Here is a 21,940-nt window from a genome sequence, read left to right as displayed (position 1 = left end):
CACGACAGGGATGTCCACTCTCACCACTGTTATTCAACATAGTATTGGAAGTCCTAGCCTCAGCAATCAGACAACACAAAGAAATAAAAGGCATCCAAATTGGCAAGGAGGAAGTCAAACTTTCACTCTTCACAGACATGATACTCTATATGGAAAATCCAAAAGATTCCACCAAAAACTGCTAGAACTGATCCATGAATTCAGCAAAGTGGCATGATATAAAATCAACGCACAGAAATCGGTTGCATTCCTATACACCAACAATGAAGCAACAGAAAAAGAAATCAAGGAATCGACCCCATTTACAATTTGCACCAAAAACCATAAAATATCTAGGAATAAACCTAACCAAAGAGGTGAAAAATCTATACACTGAAAACTATAGAAAGCTTATGAAAGAAACTGAAGACACAAAAAAATGGAAAAATATTCCATGCTCATGGATTGGAACAAATATTGTTAAAATGTCAGAACTACCGAAAGCAATCTACATATTCAATGCAATCCTAATCAAAATTGCACTGGCATTCTTCTCAGAACTAGAACAAACCATCCTAAAATTTGTATGACACCAGAAAAAGACCCCAAATAGCCAAAGCAATCCTGAAAAAGAAAACCAAAGCTGAAGGCTTCAAGATATATTACAAAGCTGTAATCATCAAGACAGTATGGTACTGGCACAAAAACAGACACTCAGATCAATGGAACAGAATAGAGAACCCAGAAATGGACCTGCAAACGTATGGCTAACTAATCTTTGACAAAGCATCCAATAGAAAAAAGAAAGTCTCTTCAGCAAATGGTGCTGGGAAAACTGGACAGCAACATGCAGAAAAATGAACCTGGACCACTTTCTTACACCATACACAAAAGTAAACTCAAAATGGATGAAAGACCTAAATGTAAGACAGGAAGCCATCAAAATCCTTGAGGAGAAAGCAGGCAAAAACCTCTTTGACGTTGGCCGCAGCAACTTCTTACTCAACACATCTCCAGAGGCAAGGGAAACAAAAGCAAAAATGAACTATTGGGACCTCATCAAGACAAAAAGCTTCTACATGGCAAAGGAAACAATCAGCAAAACCAAAAGACAAGTGACAGAATGGGAGAAGATATATGCAAATAACGTATCAGACAAAGGGCTAGTATCCAAAATGTATGAAGAACTTATCAAACTCAACGTCCAAAAAAATAATCCTGTGAAATGGGCAAAAGACATGAATAGATATTTCTCTAAAAAAGACATCCAGATGGCGAACAAACCATGAAAAAATGCTCAACATCACTCATCATCAGGGAAATACAAATTAAAACCACAATAAGATACCACCTCAGACCAATCAGAATGGCTAAAATTAATAACTCAGGCAACAACAGATGTTGGTGAGGATGTGGGAAAAGAGGATCTCTTTTGCATTGTTGGTGGGAATGCAAACTGGTGCAGCCACTCAGGAAAACAGTGCGGCGCTTCCTCAAAAAACTAAAAGTAGAACTACCCTATGGCCCAGCAATTGCACTACTAGGTATTTATGCAAGGGATACAGGTGTGCTGTTTCAAAGGGGCACATGCACCCCAATGTTTATAGCAGCAGCACTATCAACAATACCCAAAGTATGGAAAGGGCCCAAATGTCCATTGATGGATGAATGGATAAAGATGTAGTGTGTATACACACACACACACACACACACACACACACACAATGGAGTATTACTCGGCAACCAAAAAGAATGAAATCTTGCCATTTGCAACTATGTGGATGGAACTAGAGGGTATTATGCTAAGCGAAATTAGTCAGAGAAAGACACATATCATTACGACTTCACTCATATGAGGAATTTAAGATATAAAACAGATGAACACAAAGGAAGGGAAGCAAAATAATATAAACACGAGGAGGGGGACAAAACATAAGGGACTCTTTAATACAGAGAACAAACTGAGGGATGCTAGATGGGTCAGGGGTAAGGGCAGGGGCTAAATGGGTAAGGGGCATTAAGGAGGACACTTGTTGAGATGAGCACTGGGTATTATACATAGTGGATGAATCACTGGAATCTACTCTTGAAATCATTATTGCACTATATGCTAACTAATTTGGATATAAATTTTAAAAATTAATTAAATTATTAAACAAATTATGACCACAAATAGTTTACTTACGTCATTCCAAGAATTCTAGTATAAAAATCCAATGACTTTTTAGGATCTTTAACTCGTAGCATGGTCTGCTGCAACAGAAAATCCTAAGGAGAAAAAGTGTATATTAAACACATTTGACTTCTGACACTCGTTACCAACATTAATTGTGCTTTCTGTAGCAAGATACAGTCCACCTTTGCAACGTAATGTTTAAGAAGAAAGCATTCTGGGGGCATCTGGGTGGCTCAGTCACTTAAACGTCCAAGTGTCTGATTCTTGACTTCAGTTCAGGTCATGATCTCACAGTTCATGAGTTCAAGCCCTGCATCTGGCTCTGCACTGACAGCATGGATCCTGCTTGGGATTCTCTGTCTCCCTCTCTCTCTGCCCTTCTACCCTTCGCACATGCTCATTTATTCTTTCAAAATAAATAAACATGAAAAAATAAATGAAACCAGTCTAAAAACTACTTTATCTTAATAAGTAGATCTTAATGAATGTAATTTAATTCTTCATTCACACCTTATAATCACATATAAGGCAGCTGGCTCTGAAATTACATGCTTCTATAATATTTGGATTGTTTTTCTAGGCAGGTGCTGCACTCCTAAAGGTCTTGGTTTCAGCAAGCAGCTGGAAAAGAGCAAAGCTGCCCCTGACTTCTAGGTGCTGGCCTGGCACTCACAACCAGGCCTTGGGTTTCCCCTGGTGAACAGAATCTCAGAAACTCTTACAAAGTCACTCTGTGACTGCAATGAAGTGAGATCAAAACAAATGCAGCAAAACCAATTCCACTTCATACTCTTATTCAGCACAGATTGAAAGAAGGCACTGTTTCAACTTTGGTGAGGTAGGTAGGATCTATACACAGGTTTTCAAATGATCAAAACTATCTGAAAAAATATTACTACTGTATTCTACTACTACTTAGGTTACCTGCTTTAAAAATGTGCAGAATTTACTTAATTTTAATGATTCAAAAAATTTCTGTGAACAGCAATTACTGTCTTACAATATAATAGAGCAGCTCCGGGTACATTTACTACTACTTGTCCCTGTATTGAGATGGTCCCTGGAACTCCTGTTTTTACTTTACTTTTTTTTTTTTAATGTTTATTTATATTTTTGAAAAAGAGAGACAAAGCATGAGCGGGGGAGGGGCAGACAACAAGGGAGATGCAGAATCCCAAGCAGGCTCCAGGCTCTGAGCTGTCAGTAGAGCTGGATGCAGGACTTGAACTCACGAACCATGAGATCATAACTTGAGCTGAAGCCTGACGCTTAACCGACTGAGCCACCCAGGCGCCCTTTATTCTTTTAATGAGCTTTCAGTCCCCTCACTCACCATTAAGCTATGAGCTGTCAATTCTATCAGCAAAATTCTCATTTCTTGGATACAAGAGAGCTAATTTCCCTGAACTTCTCACCAGCCTAGCACCTTGACCACCTACCCCTCCTGCCACACACACTGGTTGTTACTTTTCTCTCTTACCGTGTCCTCTATGGTCTATTCTTGGGGAGAGATCCGTGAAATAGTTAATTCAGATCACTGTTCTACTCAAAAACCGTGGGAAGTCTCCCCCATTTCATGAAAGCCAAAGCCCCTCCAGTGGCCCTCTGGCTCTGGCAGGCTCTCTCACCTCTGCTCCTGCCCACTCACTCAGCCTGCTGTGTCTTCAGCAGCTCACTCAGGGCCTCTGCTGGAAGGCTTTCTCCAGAGCCACTTCTAACCTTTTAAACTCTGCTCAAATGTCATCTTCCAAATGAGGCCTCAGCTGACTACCATAACTCTCCACTTAGCCCATTTTTTCATTTTCTTTTTCCATAGCACTCGTTGCCTTTCCATATGCTATTTACAGTATTTTATATTTATCTTTTGTTCTTCTTTCCCCCATAAAATATAAACCCCATAAGGGCAGGGATGCTTGTTTTGGATGCTTGATGCAACCTCAGGGCAGAATCTGGCAGAGTAGGTACCCAATAAATATTTGTTGAGAATGAGTAAATGAACTTTCAGTAGATGAGGTTTCTTTCCAATCAAGCTGCATCCAACATAAATTGAAATCTAAAATCCTTTTAAAATCTGTTCTGTAATGGCCCAGTTTACCATTGCACCAATGACATTGGTTATATTCATATTTCATCTTTTCAAACTCTTTCTACCAACATTGGTATCCTTAGACTATGAATGACTTTATTATTACTTCTGTTGCATCCATAAACTCTGAGAGAGTTCATGCTCTTTGACCAAGATGTTTCCCTTTTAAAAATCTAAAACATTACAAATTCTGACAAAGATTTATGTACAAGGACATTCATCATAACACTTACATAACAACTACATGCCGGACACTGTTCTAAGAGATTCACAAAACTTATATAATCTTCCCAACAACCCTATGAAATATGTATTATTACCATCCCCATTTTGCTGCTGAGACAGTGTCACAGAAAAAATTCCATCCCAAGCAGTTTGGTTCCAAAGTACTTGCTTTCAACCACCATGGCTAAACTGTCTCTAACAACAAAGAAACCAATAAATGACGATAAAAGTATAATTGAATATTATGAATACATTTAAAATGCTGCTTTAGAGGTATATTAAATGGCATGGGGACATGCACATGACATAAGTTTAAAATACATATATGTATAATTTATTTAATATGCTATTAAGATTAATTACATATTTTTTTCTTAACGTTTATTTATTTTTGAGAGAGAGAGAACACGTGCAAGTAGGGAAGGGACAGAGAGAGAGGGGTACAGAGGATCTGAAGCAGGCTTCATGCTCATAGCAGAGAGCTTGAGGTGGGGCTCAAACCCCAGAATGTGACATCATGACCTGAGTGGAAGTCAGATGCTTAACTGGCTGAGCCACCCAGGCGTCCCAAGATTAATTACATCTTAAAAGTAATGTTAAAAACCTTTAGTTTTATTATTAACATGGCTATGTACTAAAACTATCTAAATACGTACATATAAAAGAATATTAAAATGAACTTTTACAAGTCTATACATAGATAACAATACTGTATTGTATGTTTATTTGAGAGTTGTAAGAAAGATCTTTTTTTTTCTTCTTAGAGAGCATGTCTTAAAAGCGGTCCGCACATACATATGAAGAAGGTAACTATCTGAAGTGATCAGCACATTAACTAACCTTATTGTGGTAGTCATTTGGCAATATATATGTATATCAAATCACTACATTGTACACCCAAAACTTACACATTGTTATATGTGGATTATTTCAATAAAGCTGGAAAAAATAGTTTAAAAAACAGGAAAATGGAAAGATATAGCATTTTTCTGAGAAGACTCAATATGATAAACAGATTATTTTCAAAGATGAAATGTAAACTCTAATGCCATTTTTAACATTAAAATAAGCCTATACATACATGGCTGAAAAATTAAAGGTATATTCAATATCAGTGGATTTATTCATAAAAAAAAGAGGCTTATAAATCCTTTGCTATAAAAATGTTATTTGGATGATATAAAAAACAAGCAGGGATTGCTTTTTATAAAATGAGAAAGTTATTCTATGCTAACAGTTTTCTATTTATCACCAACATATTCTGTCAACTCTCTATACTACTGGTAAACCCTTGAATGATCTTGAGAAAAAGTTCCTTTCCCAAAAAGATCCTAAAAATGACTATTTATTGCTATGGTTCTAAAATATTGTTTAAAATAAATATATCTTGTGTTTAAAAAGGTAGTTCTTACATTCATGTCTTGTCTCATCAGACAGTTTTTTGTCTTTCCTTTATCATGTTCTAAATTTTGAACAATGAAAGATGTCTCTTATGCCTAAACTATCTTTGGGTTTTCTGGGATGGCTACTAGGTAACAAAGATTTGCTTCTTTGCCTTATAAAAAGAAAAAGGATATAGGAGCACCTGAGTGGCTCAGTCAGTTGAGCATCCAATTCATGATTTCAGCTCAGGTCATGATTCCAGGGTAGTGGGATCAAGCCCTGTGTCAGGTTCTGTGTTGAGCATGGAGCCTGGTTAAGATCCACCCCCCCCCCCCCTTATCTGCTTGTGCTCACTCTCTCTAAAATAAAAATTAAAAAATAAGAATATAAATAATCATTAGGCTTTGGATGGGGGGGCACATTGTCCAAATTTCATTAGCTCAAAACTACTTTGAAAAAACTTTAATGGTGCAGTCAAGGATGTTTCTAGTGCACAATCCTGACAAAATTATAAAGGTGAGACATGGATGTGAACCAAAGGGTCAAGGTCCCTTAGAGCACCTCTGAATGGATCTTTTAGTGTTAAGATGTGAGACTTAGGTAAATCTTCGTTTTTTAACTTATGGGTGTTTAGCTGCTCCAGCACAATTTGTTGAAAGCCTATCCTTTCTCCATTGGACTGCATTCTCATCTTTGCCAAACATCTATAGAGTATGTTAGTGTGGGTCTACTTCTGTGTTCTCTATTCTGTCCCACTATTCTGTATCTTCTCTGCTAATACCACAGAGTAGTGAGTACTGTAGCTATAGAATAAGTCCTAAAATCAGACTTCCACTTCATTCTTTTTAAAATTTGGTTATTCTAGCTTATGTGCCTTCCATATAAATTTTAGAATAATCTTACCTGTATCTAAAAAAAAAAAGGTTTGTGTTAAACATGTATATCAATTTGTGGAGAAGTGACATCTTTACAATGCTGAGTCTTCCAATGATGAACACAGTATGTTTCTCTCCATTTATTTACATCTTTATCAGTACTGTTTAATTTTCAACATATAAGGCCTGTATATGTTTGATTTATACCTAAGAAATTTTGTTGAGCAACTGTATTTTTAATCTTGGTGTTCATGTATTCTCTGCTAGTATACAGAAACAGAATTGATTTTTGTATGTTTATCTTTTATCCTGCAACCTCAATAAACTCATTTATTAGTCCTAGAAGAGTTTTTTGTAGATTCCTTAGGATTTCCTATGCACAATCATGTCATCTGCAAATAGGGACAGTTTTATTTCTTCATTCCAATCTATATGACTGTTACTTCCTTTTCCTCCCTTACTGCACTAGCCAGAACTTGTAGCACTATGTTGAGTAAGAGTGGTGAGAACAGACATCCTTGTCTTATTCCCCCAAATTAGGGAAAAAGCATCACCGTTAAGTATAATGTGAGGTTTTTATATATGGTCTTTATCAAGTTGAAAACTTCCACTTCATTCCTACTTTTTTATAGAAAAAAAATTAAACATACATGGTGTTGAATTTTTGTCAAAAGCTTTTTCTGCATCATTTAACATGATCATGTGATTTTTCTTTAGCCTCCTAAGATAATGGATTACTTTGATTGATTTTTGAATACTAAACCAGGCTTGCATACCTGGAATAAACCCCACTTGGTCATGGGTTTTTTTTTTATTGCTAGATTATATTTGTTAATATTTTGTCAAGGACTTTTACATCTATATTCATGAGGGATATTAGTCTGTAAATTTCATTTTTTGTCCTGCCTTCATCTGATTTTGCTATCAGAGTTATACTAGCTTTAAATGTGTATTATTTTTTTAATTTTTTTAAGTAGGCTCCATGGCTAACATGGGACTTGAACTCACAACCTTGAGATCAAGACTCACATGCTCTACTGAGCTGGCCAGCTGCCCAGAGTAATACTAGCTTTATAAAATGAATCAGGAAGTACTCCCTCCTCTTCAATTTTTTTAAAGGGATAATGTAGAATTGATGTTAATTTTTCTTTAATATTTGGAAGAATTCTCCAGTGAAATCATCTGGGCCTTGAAATATCTGTTTTAAAAAGTTATTGATTATTAATTCAATTTCCTTGTGTTATAGAGCTATTCAAATTATTTCATATTGGCCAAGTTATGATAGTTTATATTTTCCAGGAACTGGTCCACTTCATGTAAATTCCCAAATTTACATATACAGAGTTGTTTTTAATACTCCCTTATTATCTTTCTGATGTCTGCAGTCTGTAGTGGTATTTCCTATTTAATTTCTTATATTGGTAATTTGTGTCTTCTATTTTGTCAGTCTTGCTACAAGTTTACCAATTCTATTGTGTTTCTTTTTTTCAAAGAATTAGTTTTAATTGTTTCTCTCTAGTCTATTTCTAATTTCAATGATTTCTGCTTTTTATTATTTCCCTCTTTCTGCTTCCTTTGGGTTATTTTGCTCTTTTTCTAGGTTCTTTAGGAAGTAACTTAAGTTATTGATTTGAGACTTTTCTTCTTTTCTAATGTATTCATTTAGTAATATAAATTTCCCTCTTAGGACTGTTTTACCTGAGATTCCTTTCTTAATTTCAATCTATTTAAAAAAAATTTTTCCCTTGAGATCTCCTCTTGATGCATGAATTATTTAGAAATGTGTTTAGTTTCCAAGTGTTTGGAGATTTCCTGTTGTGTATCTGCTACTGATTTCTAGTTTGATTCAATTGTGGTTGAAAAATGCACTGTGTTGTTTCAATAGTAAATTTGTTAAAGTTGGATTTGGAGCCCATAACATGGTCTGTCTTGGCATATGTTCTGTGGGCATCTGAAAATAAAAGTGTATTCTGCTGTAATTGGGTGGAGTGTTCTTTAAATGTTGATCAGATCTTCTTTGCTGATGGTGTTACAGAGTTTGTCTATACCCTTGTTAATTTTCTGTCTAGTTCTATCAATTATTGAGAGGAGATTTGAAGTCTCCAACTATAAATGTGGATTTTTCAATTTCTCTCTTCCATCAAAGTTTTTGCTTCAGATATTTTTGCAGTTGTTCTTTAGTGCACACACATTTAGGACTGCTAGATCTTCTTGGTCAATTGACCCATTTTCATTACATAAATGTACTTCTCGACCTATGGTAATTTTCTTTGCTCTGGAGTTTACTTTATTTGGTATGAGTATAGCCATTCCTGCTTTCTTTTGATTAATGGTTCCATAATAATCTTATACTATCCTTTTACTTTTAACTTGCCTCTACTACTATATTTGAAGTGAGTTTCATGCAGACAGCATATATTTGGGGCATGTTTTCATTTTCTTTTATTTCAGTTATACTGAGATATAATTAACATAACATGTTTCTGCCTTTATACAGCACTGTATAAGCTTAAGGCATACACCCTGACTCATGTATGTTGTGAAATGATTACCACAATAAGTTTAATTAATATCCACCACCTCATAGATAGATAAGTTGGGGCATGTTTTTAAATCCACTGTGCTAATCTCTAATTGGTGTATTTATATCTAATGTAATTATTGAAATACTAGGGCTTAAGTTGGCTATTTTATTTATTTTTGGTTTGTTTTCCGTTAATTTTTTCCTTGCCTTCCTGTGGGTTACTAGAACATCTTTTTATAACTCCATTTTCATTTATCTATAGCATTTTTTCATGTACTCTTTGTATAGCTTTTTTAGTGGTTGCTCTAGGTGTTCAATTATATATGTTATCACAGTCACTTGGTGTCATCATTTTATCAGTTTGGGTGAAGGCAGAAACCTCATCCCTCTCTACATCCCTTTATTCTCTCCCATTTGTAAAGGGCTTAAAATATTTCCACTGCTGGCGTGGGGTAGAATTTCAGGTTCCCCATGTTTCTGCATTAATACAGCAAGTGGGGAAAGCTTGTTATTGTCTGGTGAGATGAAAGTCCTGGCGTCCAACTCAGCCTTCTCGGATACCAGCCTGGCAGGGGGAGGGTGGACATTGCAACCTGTTCAGTGGAAGAACAGACTTCCTACCCAGCCTTTGCAGGCATAGATAAGGATGCAGCCACTGATTTTTCTGTGGTCTAGTTGTAGCAAAGCTGGTATTGTCTAAAAGTTGTCTGCCTTATCAGGAAATACTGCCTATATCCTGGTCCTGTGAATAGAGAGCAGGGGTTTTTGTTTTGTTTTTGTCTGTACCCATTGACACTTCTGTAGCTCCAAGTTTGGGCTAAATAAGGCAAAAAGAAAACTCAGGAATCTCACCAGCATGTTGCTCCTAGGGTCTCAAGGTCCCTAGCTAGTCTGTCTTCTTCTCTCCACCTTTCAGTGTCTTCCTATGTTTATTTCATATAAAATGTCAGAGGCTTTAGCTGAACATAGCAGGAGGAATAGGGAAAAGTATATGCACTCCATGTTCCCAGAAAAAGTCTCCAAACTGATTTTATACAAGTGCCCCCCAACAAGTAGGTATGTCTGGTCACCAAATGTCTCTTTCTAATGATGAAGACACATTTCTCTAGAAATGTTGCTAAGGAGCTTTGTATGATATTCCATCAAAATCAAGATCTCCATTGCCTCTATCACCTTCAGTTTTCAAAAAGGAGGAGTTTCAAACTTATGTTAGCTAAATTTTCAGAAATTTTAAGATTTTTTTGGCCTAGAGTGTGTGTTTGGCCTTAATAACAGTTGAGGCCAACTCCCTTGGGTGCCCATCAACTCTCTTTCCCAATGAGTTTTCAAAAGTGTTGAGCTTCCGGGTTGGTGAACACATGGAGATTGGGAGAGACAGGTCCCCTGAAGAGGATGTGAGTTCCATGTACTTCACCCCATGCATCTCTTCCATCTGGCCATTCCTGAGCTGTATACTTTCAGGATAAGCTGGTGATCCAGTGCAAACTCTTTCCTAAAATTCTGTTTAAATCTATCCAGCGAGGGAGCAGAGAAGATGTTGGCATAGGCGGACGCTGGGCTCACCTCGTCCTGCAGATCACTTAGATTAGACCCACATCTGCCTAAATAACCCAGAAAATCGCCAGAAGACTAGCAGAACGGACCCTCTGGAGCCAAACATAGACGATAGACCCACGGAAGAGGGTAGGAAGGGTGGAGAGGTGGTGCATGCTACACCGACTGGCAGGAGGGAGCGGGGTGGTGGAGGGACAGCCCACCCGGCAAGGCAGAGCCCCTGAGTCTGGCTTGCAAAAGCAGAATGGCCGGACGGAGTGTGTTCTGACAGCCAGCGGGACTTAACATCTGGAATGCTGTAAGTCAACAGCTCTGCTCTCAGAGAGCAGGGAGGGCGAGAGGGCAGTGGGAGGGAGAGTTGTTGAGTCCCAGAAGACAGAGCTCATCTGGAGGGTGAGGGGGGGAACAAAGGCACTGGCAAGCATATCTCCCTCTCCCACCCCCTAGCCAAAATTCCAAAGGGAACCAGTTCCCATCACCAAACTTGCTTGCCCCACGCAAATGCCCAACACTGTGCTTCTGTGGATCCATCCCTCCAATGGGTCTGCCTCCCTCCCAGTGCTGCAGAGCCCCTCCCACAGGGGACCACCAAAGGCAAAGCGAGCTAAGCCTGCCCCTCCCGCCTCTGTGCACCTTGCAGATCCACCCCGGCTAATATGCCAGATCCCATCGAAGCAGCACAAGCCTGGCAGTGTGCAAGTAGCCCAGACAGGGGCCGCATCACTCCACAGTGAGTCCTGCCCCTGGGAGAGGGGAAGATAAGGTACACAACAGTCTGACTGTGGCCCCAGTGGTGGGCTGGGGGCAGACATCGGGTCTGACTGCAGCCCCACCCACCAACACAAGTTTCTCCAGACAGCACAGAGGAAGTACCCTGCAGGTTGGAGCTACTGCAGGGACTACCCAAAATGATGAAACAGAAGAATTCTCCTCAAAAGAAACTCCAGGAAGTAGCGACAGCTAATGAATTGATCAAAACCAACTTAAGCAATATAACAGAACAAGAATTTAGAATAATAGTCATAAAATTAATCACTGGGCTTGAAAAAAGCATACAGAACAGCAGAGAATCTATTGCTACAGAGATCAAGGGACTAAGAAATAGTCATGAGGAGCTAAAAAATGCTATAAATGAGGTGCAAAATAAAATGGAGGCGGCCATAACACGGATTGAAGAGGCAGAGGAGAGAATAGGTGAATTAGAAGATAAAATTATGGAAAAAGAGGAACCTGAGAAAAAGAGAGATAAAAAAATCCAGGAGTATGAGGGGAGAATTAGAGAACTAAGTGATGCAATCAAACGGAACAATATCCATATCATAGGAATTCCAGAAGACAAAGAGAGAGAAAGGGGCTCAAGGTGTACTTGAACAAATCATAGCTGAGAACTTCCCTGATCTGGGGAAGGAAAAAGGCATTGAAATCCAAGAGGCACAGAGAACTCCCTTCAGACGTAACTTGAATCGATCTTCTGCACGACGTATCATAGTAAAACTGGCAAAATACAAGGATAAAGACAAAATTCTGAAAGCAGCTAGGGATAAACAGGCTCTAACTTACAAAGGTAGACCCATAAAAGTAGTGGCAGACCTATCTACTGAAACTTGGCAGGCCAGAAAGGAATGGCAGGAAACCTTCAATGTGATGAACAGAAAAAATATGCAGCTGAGAATCCTTTATCCAGCAAGTCTGTCACTCACAATAGAAGGAGATAAAGGTCTTCCCAAACAAACAAAAACTGAAGGAATTCATCACTACTAAACCAGCCCTGCAAGAGATCCTAAGGGGGATTCTGTGAGTGAAATGTTGCAAGGACCACAAAGTACCAGAGACATCACTACAAGCATGAAACCCACAGGCATCACAATAACTCTAAACTCCTATATTTCAATAACACTGTAAATGGACTAAATGCTCCAACCAAAAGACAAAGTGTATCAGAATGGATAAAAAAAACAAGACCCATCTATTTGCTGTCTACAAGAGACTCATTTTAGACATGAGAACACCTTCAGATTGAAAGTGAGGGGATGGAGAACTATCATGCTACTGGAAGTCCAAAGAAAGCTTGAGTAGCCCTACTTATACCAGACAAACTAGACTTTAAATTAAAGGCTGTAATAAGAGATGAAGAAGGGCATTATATAATAACTATAGGGTCTATCCATCAGGAAGAGCTAACAATTAAAAATGTCTATACGCTGAATGCAGGAGCCCCCAAATATATAAAACAATTAATCACAAACATAAGCAATCTTATTGCTAAGAATGTGGTAATTGCAGGGGACTTTAATAGGCCACTTACAACAATGGATAGATCATCTAGACACAGGATCAATAAAGAAACAAGGGCCCTGAATGATACATTGGATCAGATGGACTTGACATATTTTTAGAACTCTGCATCCCAAAGCAACAGAATATACTTTCTTCTTGATTGCACATGGAACATTCTCCAAGACAGATCACATACTGTGTCACAAAACAGCCCTTAATAACTATAAAAGAACTGAGATCATACCATGCACACTTTCAGACCACAATGCTATGAAACTTGAAATCAACCACAGGAAAAAGTCTGGAAAATCTCCAAAAACATGGAGATTAAAGAACACCCTACTAAAGAATGAATAGGTCAATCAGGCAATTAGAGAAGAAATTAAAAAATATATGGAAACAAATGAAAGTGAAAATACAACAATCCAAACGCTTTGGGATGCAGTGAAAGCAGTCCTGAGAGGAAAATACACTGTAATCCAGGCCTATCTCAAGAAACAAGAAAAATCCGAAATACAAAATCTGATAGCACACCTAAAGGAAATAGAAGCAGAACAGCAAAGACACCCCAAACCCAGCAGAAGAAGAGAAATAATAAAGATCAGAGCAGAAATAAACAATATAGAATCTAAAAAAAACAAAATAAACAATATAGAATCTAAAAAAAAGCAGATCAATGAAACCAAGAGTTGATTTTTTGAAAAAATAAACAAAACTGATAAACCTCTAGCCAGGCTTCTCAAAAAGAAAAGGGAGATGACCCAAATAGATAAAATCATGAATGAAAATGGAATTATTACAACCAATCCGTCAGGAAATAGAAGCAATTATCAGGGAATACTATGAAAAATTATGTGCCAACAAACTGGACAACCTGGAAGAAATGGACAAATTCCTAAGCACCACACACTTCCAAAACTCAAACAGGAAGAAATAGAAAACTTGAACAGACCCATAACCAGCGAAGAAATTGAATCAGTTATCAAAAATCTCCCAACAAATAAGAGTCCAGGACCAGATGGCTTCCCTGGGGAATTCTACCAGACATTTAAAGCAGAGATAATACCTATCCTTCTGAAGCTGTTCCAAAAAATAGAAAGGGAAGGAAAACTTCCAGACTCATTCTATGAAGCCAGCATTACTTTGATTCCTAAACCAGACAGAGAACCAGCAAAAAAAGAGAACTACAGGCCAATATCCCCGATGAATATGGATGCAAAAATTCTCAATAAGATACTAGCAAATCAAATTCAACAGCATATAAAAAGAATTACTCACCATGATCAAGTGGAATTCATTTCTGGGCTAGAGGGCTGGTTCAACATTTGCAAATCAAACAATGTGATACATCATATTAATAAAAGAAAAGAAAAGAACCATATGATTCTGTCAATCGATGCAGAAAAAGCGTTTGACAAAATTCAGCATTCTTAATAAAAACCCTTGAGAAAGTCGAGATAGAAGGAACATACTTAAACATCATAAAAGCCACATGTGAAAAGCCCACAGCTAATATCATCCTCAATGAGGAAAAACTGAGAACTTTCCCCCTGAGATCAGGAACACAACAGGGATGGTCCACTCTCACCGCTGTTGTTTAACATAGTGTTGGACGTTCTAGCATCATCAATCAGACAACACAAGGAAATCAAAGGCATCAAAATTGCAAAGATGAAGTCAAGCTTTCACTTTTTGCAGAAGACATGCTATCGGAAACCCCGATAAACTCCACCAAAAGTCTGCTAAAACTGATACATGAAGTCACAGGATACAAAATTAATGTACAGAAATCAGTTGCATTCATATACACTAATAATGAAGCAACAGAAAGACAAATAAAGAAACTGATCCCATTCACAACTGCACCAAGAATCATTTACCTAGGAATAAACCTAACCAAAGATGTAAAAGATCTATATGCTGAAAACTATAGAAAGCTTATGAAGGAAATTGAAGAAGATATAAAGAAATGGAAAAACATTCCATGCTCATGGATTGGAAGAATAAATAGTTAAAATGTCAATACTGCCAAAGCTATCTACACATTCAATGCAATGCCAATCAAAATTGTACTAGTATTCTTCTCGAAGCTAGAACAAGCAATCCTAAAATTTGTATGGAGCCACAAAAGACCCCAAATAGCCAAAGTAATATTGAAGAAGAAGACCAAAGCGGGAAGTATCACAATCCCAGACTTTAGCCTCTACTACACAGCTGTGATCATCAAGATAGCATGGTATTGGCACAAAACAGAGACACACGGACCAATGGGATAAAAAGAAACCCCAGAATTGGACCCACAAAAGTATGGCCAACTAATCTTTGACAAAGCAGGAAAGAATATCCAATGGAAAAAAGTCTCTTTAACAAATGGTGCTGGGAGAACTGGACAGCAACATGCAGAAGAATGAAACTAGACCACTTTCATACACCATTTACAAAAATAAACTCAATATGGATAAAGGACCTGCATGTGAGACAGGAAACCATCAAAACCCTAGAGAAGAAAGCAGGAAAAAACCTGTCTGACTTCAGCCGCAGCAATTTCTTACTTGACACATCTCCAAAAAGCAAGGGAATTAAAAGCAAAAATGAACTATTGGGACCTCATCAAGATAAAAAGCTTCTGCACTGCAAAGCAAACAATCAACAAAACTAAAAGGCAACCAACGGAATGGGAAAAGATATTTGCAAATGACATATCGGACAAAGGGCTAGTATCCAAAATCTATAAAGAACTCACCCAACTCCACACCCGAAAAACAAATAATCCAGTGAAGAAATGGGCAGAAAACATGAATAGACACTTCTCTAAAGAAGACATCCAGATGGCCAACAGGCACATGAAAAGATGCTCAACGTCACTCCTCATCAGGGAAATACAAATCAAAACCACACTGAGATATCATGAACAAATCAGGAGACTAGAGATGCTGGAGAGGATGTGGAGAAACGGGAACCCTCTTGCACTGTTGGTGGGAATGCAAACTGGTGCAGCCACTCTGGAAAACAGTGTGGAGGTTCCTCAAAAAATTAAAAATAGAACTACCCTATGACCCAGCAAGAGCACTGCTAGGAATTTACCCAAGGGATACAGGAGTGCTGATGCATAGGGGCACTTGTACCCCAATGTTTACAGCAGCACTTTCAACAATAGCCAAATTATGGAAAGAGCCTAAATGTCCATCAACTGATGAGTGGATAAAGAAATTATGGTTTATATACACAACGGAATACTACTTGGCAATGAGAAAGAATGCAATATGGCCTTTTGTAGCAACGTGGATGGAACTGGAGAGTGTTATGCTAAGTGAAATAAGTCATACAGAGAAAGATACCGTATGTTTTCATTCTTATATGGATCCTGAGAAACTTAACAGAAGTCCATGGGGGAGGGGAAGGGAAAAAAAAAAGTTAGAGAGGGAGGGAGGCAAACCATAAGAGACCCTTAAAAACTGAGAATAAACTGAGGGTTGATGGGGGGTGGAGGGAGGGGAAAGTGGGCAATGGGCATTGAGGAGGGCATCTGTTGGGATGAGCACGGGGTGTTGTATGGAAACCAATTTGACAATAAATTTCATATTAAAGAAATAATAAATCTATCCAGTGATGTCCTAAAAAACAAACAAACAAACAAAGTGCTGCATCACCCCCAGCAAGGAGTCTTCTTAAGGCTCAAATAAACAGACTCCACAGGGTTTGGACAGACTCCACAGCCCTCAGGACAACCACAGGCTGAAAGGGTTTGTCAGAAAAACACAGCTTGCCAACAGAGCAGTGTTAGGTGTTCCTCTTCAGCAGGAGTACCTCAAGATGTCCAACAGCTCAGGCACAGGGAGAAAATCTGCACTGGTAGGGGCCAGAATCACCCTGGTGTAGAAGCCCTATGTGTACCACAAGCACCAGTGTCTCCAGTAGCAATCCCATGGGCACAGCTTCCAGAATTTCCCCAAGGGACAGTTACAAGAGACCAAAGCCATGACTTCCTATTAGATATTGATAATTCTCCCTCTCCAAATGCAATTTACCAATCAGCTTATCTTTTATCATAAGCAATATCGCTAAGTAACAAACATATTTTTAATGGTTTCTTGGGAGACAGCTAGAGTTAACCAAATTCACATTCTCATCAAAGGGTTAATTAAGGGCTAATATGCTTCTAGGTATCATATCTCCTATAAAACAAAAATGGATCAAGTTTTGGTCTTTCCTGACTTCTTAAAACTACAGTTGCCTTGAGTGAAAGACCCTTTTGGAAATACAAGCATATCTGAGGGGAACAAAATTGTCTTCTATTAACAGCTGGAGGACATGGTTGATGCACAGGATGGTTTGATATGGTTTTTTTCTTCACTATCTTCCTCCTTCTGGAGTTATTTGCCTGACTCAACCTATGTCAGAATGTGATAAATTGTTCCTGAAAATAATTCAGCAACTCCCTTTACATTTATTCTGTCTTATCTAAATTGGTTTCATGTGGTTCTTTCCTTCCCACTCTGTAAGTCAACAGCCAAAGACATACTTCAAGTGTACTCACCCTACAGATAAGAGAGACAGAAACAGATAGGAGACACAAAGGAATTTTTTTTTTTTAATTTAAAATTTACCTGTGAAATTTGTAAACACCCCTGCCAGACTACTCTTACAACAGATAAAAGAAACAGGAAAATCCCAGAAGCCCTCAGGACCACCAGGACTTTAAAATCTCATGCAAAGGGACAGAAAAAACACACAAGTGTCAGAGAAATAATTCTTCACAAGCAATATGGCTCAAATGCTGGCTCCACCCCCATTACTTTGAGTAAATCGTTACTTTTCTTGAACCTCAGTTTTCACATCTTTAGAATGGGGATAATTATAGTTCTCTGCTTGTAGGGCTGAGTTGGAAAGTATATGGGATAATACACGTTAGTGTTTAGCATAGGGCCTCTAGAATCCCTTGTCAGCCCAAGCCAGAGACCTGAAGTTTTCCTAGATTTCTCCCTCTCCACTTCTCTGTAATCCATTCCAAGTGTCCTATCAACCTGACTGATTAAATCCCTCTGAAATCTTTCTCCTTGTCTTTATTTTTTTTTTTAATGTTTATTCATCTTTTGAGACACAGAGAGACAGAGCATGAACAGGAGACGGTCAGAGAGAGAGGGAGACACAGAATCTGAAACAGGCTCCAGGCTCTGAGCTGTAAACACAGAGCCCGACACGGGGCTTGAACTCACGGACTGTGAGATCATGACCTGGGCCGAAGTCGGACACTCAACCGACTGAGCCACCCAGGTGCCCCTCTCCTTGTCTTTATAAATGAGCACCACCTTCCTCATGTCCTCACTACTTCCTCCCTGAATGTCTGTCATAGCCTCCCTGGTCTCTGCTTCTTGCAGTATTCCCCAGATGCAATCCACTGACTTTCCCATAAAGCACCAGAGTGATCTTTCTATAGTGAAAACCCAATTGTGTCACTTCTGGGTTTAAAAATAATTCCTTCAGTGGTGCTTCACAGCTTTTAGGAGAAAGTCCCCAAAGCAAGCACATATTGGTTATTGCATACTTCTCTAACTTCATCATTTGTCAGCATTCCCCTAAACTGGTCATTTCAAACATTTCTGGTAAACCCTTATCAGTTAAAAAAGAGAGCATCAGCCCCAATAAATATGTATTTATTTTAATTATATACATTTACAAATATACTAATAAAACATATATATTATAGGGGCGCCTGGATGGCTCAGTATGCTAGGCATCCGACTTTGGCTCAGGTCATGATCTTGCAGTTCATGGGTTTGAGCCCCACATAGCGCTCTGTGCCTGGAGTCTGCTTTAAATTCTGTGTCTCCCTCTCTCTCTGACCCTCCCCAGCTCATGCTCTGTCTCTGTCTCCCAAAAATGAACAGATGTTAAAAAATACACACACACACACACACACACACACACACACACACACACATATATATTATAAAATATATTTACCAAATAGAAATCCTTACATGGTGAGAAATCTTTACAGGGGCAGTGAGTGCTCATATTTTCTTTGGACATCCTGATGATTGTCCTGTGTACCTTCCCCTCAACTCCCATTGCCTATAACTTAGTCTCATATTACCTGTAGATTCCTGCATCAGTTCTCAGAAGTTATTGTGCTTTTTATATTTGTATGATTCTCTCTGCCTATAATGTATGATTCTCTCTGCCTAGAACAGTCTTTCATCCATCTGGCCACTGTCCTTCCTTCCTCCTCTCCATTCTCTCTTCCACCTACCCCTGCACCCAATTCTATCAGCTTAAGTGTCGCCAAGACTCAGAGTTTTCCCTGACCCGATCACCCCCCACTCAGATGGGACAGGACTCCAAATTATTATATTAAAGGACACTGAGAGAGTAAAAAGAATTAGTTTCAGGAGATTATCACTTAGGGGAAAAAAAAGTATTTGGCCTTATGAAGACAGTTGGCCAATAAGACTACCCAGGATGTGGGACAGCTATATGTTCCTTGACCTGCCTTTATGACAAAGGTGCAAATGATCAACAGGGAAGTTGACTTTCTACCACCACTACCCTATACTTTCCAAACCAGGCCCTCATCATTTATTTCACCTTCCGGAAGAATCTTTTAGGTGTCCTCATCCCCTTCAGGCCTGGATCCCTCCAATCTATTCTACAAAAATGCGTTGAAACCCTGAATGGTTCCCTACTACCTATAAAAAATCCAACTTCCTTAGATGTGACATTCAAAAGCTCTCTCCATGATCTGGCTCCAACCTACCATTCTAGCCTTCTCCACCACTGCTCCACTGCTTAGATAACCTGAACTTCAACCAAAAACATGTAACTCACCTCTCCAGAACATGATTTCACTGCATCATTTTACCATCTCACCACATTTTTGCTCATATTATTTCCTTCACCTAGAATGCCTCCTCCCATATAACTCTGTCTCCCAGGTGATTCTGGACCCCCATCCACCTTTCAAGACATAGACTCACCCCCACCTTCCACTTGATGCACTCCCTGATCCCCACAGTTGAAACACAACTTTGAATTATATCACTTTTCATAGAGAACATTAATACATTTTATCTTCCTAGCAGCTCTCTTTATGTTGCTTTTACAAACTCAGCTCAAGTGCCCTGCTAAGATCACTGCAGCCAATGACAGAACTGGGCGTTCAAATGTAGGTCTCTGGACTTCAAATACCCCATATATATACCATACTACAGATGCTACCTTCAAAAATTTCTACCTCTTGTGCGCCAAGGGTGGTTTATAATTTCAATAGCACATTTATCTCAGCTCCATCTTATATTGGAGTTGGTGTCTGTCTGATTGAGACCTCATCTGGTTCAGCCCAGTATCCATCCCCCATACATACTATGTTTTTATATATAGCAGTGTGTGTGTGTGTGTGTGTGTGCGTGTGTGTGTGTTTATATATATAAATAAAATCAGCAATCAGACTGAATCTAATTTAGGTCTTTTACTTTCCTTCATGTCAACTTCCAAAATTACTGCTGAAGTCAGTACTCCAGAAGCAGAACAGGGTGGAGGTTGGGAGCATGAGCTCCTCTCTGGGCAAGTTACTCAAGTTACTCAATACCTCTATCCCGGAGTCTTCTTATTTATAAAATGGAGATAATAATTATGCCTTCTTCGTAGAGTTGTTATGAGGATTAAATTAAGTAATGTACTTCAAACAACAACCCAGGGCCTGGCACACTCAAGCTGTTATTACCTATCCATTTTATGTCCCCTACATGGTACCTCAAGGGCCAAAATTACTGATTTCAAGAAGTAATTACTCCAAACAACCAAGAGAATTTTCAATTATATGTAGTGTAAATTAAGAATGCAATGGGCACCTGGGTGGCTCAGTCGGTTAGGCATTGGACTCTTGATTTTGGTTCAGGTCATGATCTCACAGTTCGTGAGTTTGGCCCCACTTCGGGCTCTCTCTTCCCTCTTGGAATATTCTCTCTCTCTCTCTCTCTCTCTCTCTCTCTCCCTGTCTCTCTCTCAAAAATAAACTGTAAATAAAAACGCAAGAAAATGTATTTAATACATTTTATAAAAGTCTCTGAAATATTTTTTTAAATAGCCCAGCACATAAAATCTCCAGTTATCTAGGAAATTAATTTATACTGAATGACTCAGTTTATATTTTGTGAAATAACTAGGTATTACTATTAGAGGATATACAAGTGAAATGAGTGTGAAAGGAAATTTCTTTCTTTTCCTCCCTCCCTCTCTCTTCTGTCCCAATATTTCTCAGTGACTACCATTTTGCCTAAGCTAAGGACCAGGTGCCAAAGGCTTTAGCAATGAGAGGTGTCTGACTCTTCACCCTGAAGGTAAAGAGCAAGCAGGGAGCAAACTCAGTTCCTCTTTGAGGTCTGCATAAAGCACATATTCAATCTTCAAGGAATTTAGCAATTCCCCAATCTAATTTAAAAAAATACAAAGTCGTTTACTGACACTGACAAGTACCGGCATAACCCCCACTCCCCGCCGCAAGCGGCAGTTGTGTCAAATCCTGGCAGCGTGGAGGCACCACACCTGAGTGAGTTACACTGACTGGGTACAGACATGTTAAGCAAGCTGGAGGGAGGCAACAAGTCATTCCTCTTACTGGGTCTCGGCTGCGATGAGAGGATCGGTGAAAGAATTTCTAAGATTCCCTTTGGATCTAAGCTCCACGATTCTGTCACCTTTCTTGGGGGCCACCATGCACAGGGAGGGCAGAAATGTGACCGTGAGCAACCATAAAAACCAAGCAAAAGCGAAATTCTGGGCGCGGTTAAACTCGGAGATCAGATTAGTTTGGAGGAGTTAAGCCAGCAGCCAGAGCAGGCTGGGAGGGGCCGGTGTGGATA

At 38.9% G+C, this 21,940-nt stretch overlaps 1 protein-coding gene across 1 annotated transcript in view; it reads right to left on the bottom strand.

Moving 5' to 3' along the window:
- GLO1 (glyoxalase I) overlaps positions 1-21,940 on the bottom strand; it is a 37,016-nt gene that overhangs the window by 14,512 nt on the left and 564 nt on the right. The window contains exon 2 of the mRNA XM_015069787.3: positions 2,165-2,247. Coding sequence (XP_014925273.1) covers positions 2,165-2,247 — 83 coding nt within the window. The remainder of the gene's footprint in view (positions 1-2,164; positions 2,248-21,940) is intronic.

This window comes from Acinonyx jubatus, chromosome B2 (assembly GCF_027475565.1).
Source record: "Acinonyx jubatus isolate Ajub_Pintada_27869175 chromosome B2, VMU_Ajub_asm_v1.0, whole genome shotgun sequence".
Lineage (NCBI taxonomy): Eukaryota > Metazoa > Chordata > Mammalia > Carnivora > Felidae > Acinonyx > Acinonyx jubatus.
Note: the sequence above shows the minus strand (reverse complement) of the source record. Positions and strands in the feature narration are given on the sequence as shown.